This window comes from Sinocyclocheilus grahami, unplaced genomic scaffold (genome assembly GCF_001515645.1).
Source record: "Sinocyclocheilus grahami isolate Dianchi unplaced genomic scaffold, SAMN03320097.WGS_v1.1 scaffold138.1, whole genome shotgun sequence".
Taxonomy (NCBI): Eukaryota; Metazoa; Chordata; class Actinopteri; order Cypriniformes; family Cyprinidae; genus Sinocyclocheilus; species Sinocyclocheilus grahami.
The window spans coordinates 275,722-278,553 of NW_015505317.1; the positions used below are offsets into that span (position 1 = coordinate 275,722).

A 2,832-nucleotide genomic window follows, 5' to 3' on the forward strand; every position below is an offset into this window, starting at 1 on the left:
ACGCACTCCCCCTCTCTCTCTCTCTCTCTCTCTCTCTCTCTCTCTCTCTCTCTCTCTCTCTCTCTCTCTCATTCAGCTCAGCTCCAACAATGAACTGTTACAATTATACACATTTTCACATAGCTATGAGAAACGTTAAACATGGCTGCGCGTGCAGTTGCCGTACTGTATTAAAGCTTTAATCAGGATAAAACTGTATATTAAAAGCTAACATAAGCAGTAGCATTTACAAATAACAGCGTATCTAAAAGTATGAGACAACAACAAACAAAAAACATAGGCCTACCATTAAAAGCCGTGCTTGCACAGGTTCTGCACGATCCTCTTCAATAATATCCTCTGCTTCTCAATCGGGTTCAAACTGATAAGCGACATTAACGACACCGTTTTTTACAATACAACCGGAGCACATGCCGTCGAGGTGAGGGGGGCATTACCACGTTAAACTGCACCCCATAAACACAATCAAGCCTAGAAAAAACCCAGTGAACCACCCCTTTATTCCAGATTTTCAGTTAATAGTTGCATCTCTGCCAAATATTGTCATATCCTAACAAACCATACATCAATGGAAAGCTTATTTATTCAGCTTTCAGATTATATATAAATCTCAATTTTGAAAAATTTACCCTTATGACTGGTTTTGTGGTCCAGGTTCACATATGAGTGGTGCAATCATATTGAGATTCTCTGTCCTGACCTTTGTGAACATTGTCAAATGAGTTTTCATCAATAGGCCAATAACATCATGTCTTTTGTGTTTTGGTTTTAGCCTATTCCCAGCACATGGAGAACCATATCAGCACCCAAAGCTATCCGAGTCAGCCATTAACCCCCGCCACCCAATCTCGGTACTCTCCTATCTCAAAAGGCATGCTGGGAGATGATGAGATCACAAGGTGAGCCTTTGCCCTCCCCATTTCTTTGACTTCATGATCATGACGTCCACTTGCCATACTTTTACATGTGATGATGTCTTTTGGTTCAGATGTTGTCTGCGCAGTTCCTATCGTGCATTATGATTCGTTGACCTTGCAAAGTGAAATTATAATTTATTTCAAATGAAAGTTGATACAGATCATGACTTGCTTTTAAACTGCTTCTTAACAGTCATATCCTTTGACCTTAATCACTCTCATTTCTGCCACTCTCATCACATCTTTGACAGCTGTTTTTTGTTTTCTGACACATCTTTTCTCTGTATCACTCTCCTGAAATTTGGAAGATAATGCAATGTAAGTTTCATTACATGTAGCTTGGTGTGAAGACAGCTCCATAATTTTAGGATAGATATGAGGTTCAAAGAGAATATAATTTCTCTACACACAAGATAAGCTGTCCAAGGTTAATGGAACTTTTAGTACATACTTTATATCTGCATAATGGTTCTAGCTTTCATACAACAAAACAGACTATATAAAGCACTCATGCACAACTACTCACATTGGTCTTGGATGTCATTCTGCTGTTACTGTGATTATGAAAGTCATATTAGGTTTAGATATGACCTTTATTACATGTTATTGAAGTTCAAGAATTTTTTTAAATACATAGCCATATGAGGAATATTGTATTGCCTGCAAGTTCTAGTTTGATTGGCTGGCTGCTACACAATTTCCAGTATTGGTGCACATCTTTATCTTTCAGTCTAGTATAACAGAATTCAAAATTCAATCAAAATGAATTTGAATTAAATTAAAATATATGTATGTGTTGCTATACATGATTGGTCAAAAGATTGGGGACTGTAACTTTTTAAATAAAATAATTGTTTTATATAATATATACACAACAGTTCGTTCTGGTTCTCAAATCTGATTGGTTGAGAACCGTGAGATTGTACTGGTATCGCTACAGGAATGCCCTTTCACAATTTTGTATCAGTCCGCTTGTTCTAGCCGGTTTTTTATTTTTTATTATTCACTGAGCTAATCGTAGAGTACGTTAGTTAATTTAAGAAGAAACGTCTAGCTTCGCGGTCTGTCTCTCTCTCATTTGGATGCACGTCTTGCCGCATTGTTTCTTTCTTATAACCTCATTATTTCTCACTAATAACCTAACTGAAGCAGCACATGCCCTTGATACGAATTCTAAAAGTGACGTATGTTTAACTGTCAACTTGAGCTTTGAATCTGTGGCGGAAGGAAGTAGTTCCGCACAAAAGAGGCTTTTATTATGCACTCCGTTGTTTCTTGTTTAATTACACACATGTTCCGTCTAACTGTTGTATAAACGCAATATCACTCTCGTACTCAAGCGATACCGGCTCTATATCAGCGGCTGTGATTGCCTCTGGCCTAATCACAGCCATGCTGATATAGAGCCGGTATCGCTCTCGTACTCGAGTGATATCGCTCATATATATATATATATTAGGGCTGTCAGTCGATTAACATTTTTTATCTAATTAATTACATGATGTTTCGATTAATTAATCTAATTAATCGCAAAATAAATTTGACTGTGAAGATACCCACAAAAGGTTTTTTAAAGATATTTTTGTTAAAGGGGTCATATGATGCGATTTAAATTTTTCCTTTCTCTTTGGAGTGTTACAAGCTCTTGGTGCATAAAGAAGATCTGTAAAGTTGCAAAGACTAAAGTCTCAAATCTAAAGAGATATTCTTTATAAAAGTTCAGAGTCAACCACGCCTACCTAAAACGACTCGTTCTAACACGCCTCCACATGTCTACATCACAATGTGGGAAGATTTGCATAACGCCACCCAAATGTTCAGGCAAAGAAAGGTGTAACTTTGATTCTCGCTGTTATTGTTGCCGTGTGTTTCGTTGTGAAAGCAAAACTACTTTGTTTGGCCTTCCAAAAGAGGA

At 37.3% G+C, this 2,832-nt stretch overlaps 1 protein-coding gene across 1 annotated transcript in view; it reads left to right on the plus strand.

The window, feature by feature from the left end:
* Positions 1-2,832, plus strand: part of LOC107591188 (disks large homolog 1-like) — a 156,153-nt gene that overhangs the window by 118,194 nt on the left and 35,127 nt on the right. Inside the window, exon 13 of the mRNA XM_016280271.1 lies at positions 773-899. Coding sequence (XP_016135757.1) covers positions 773-899 — 127 coding nt within the window. The remainder of the gene's footprint in view (positions 1-772; positions 900-2,832) is intronic.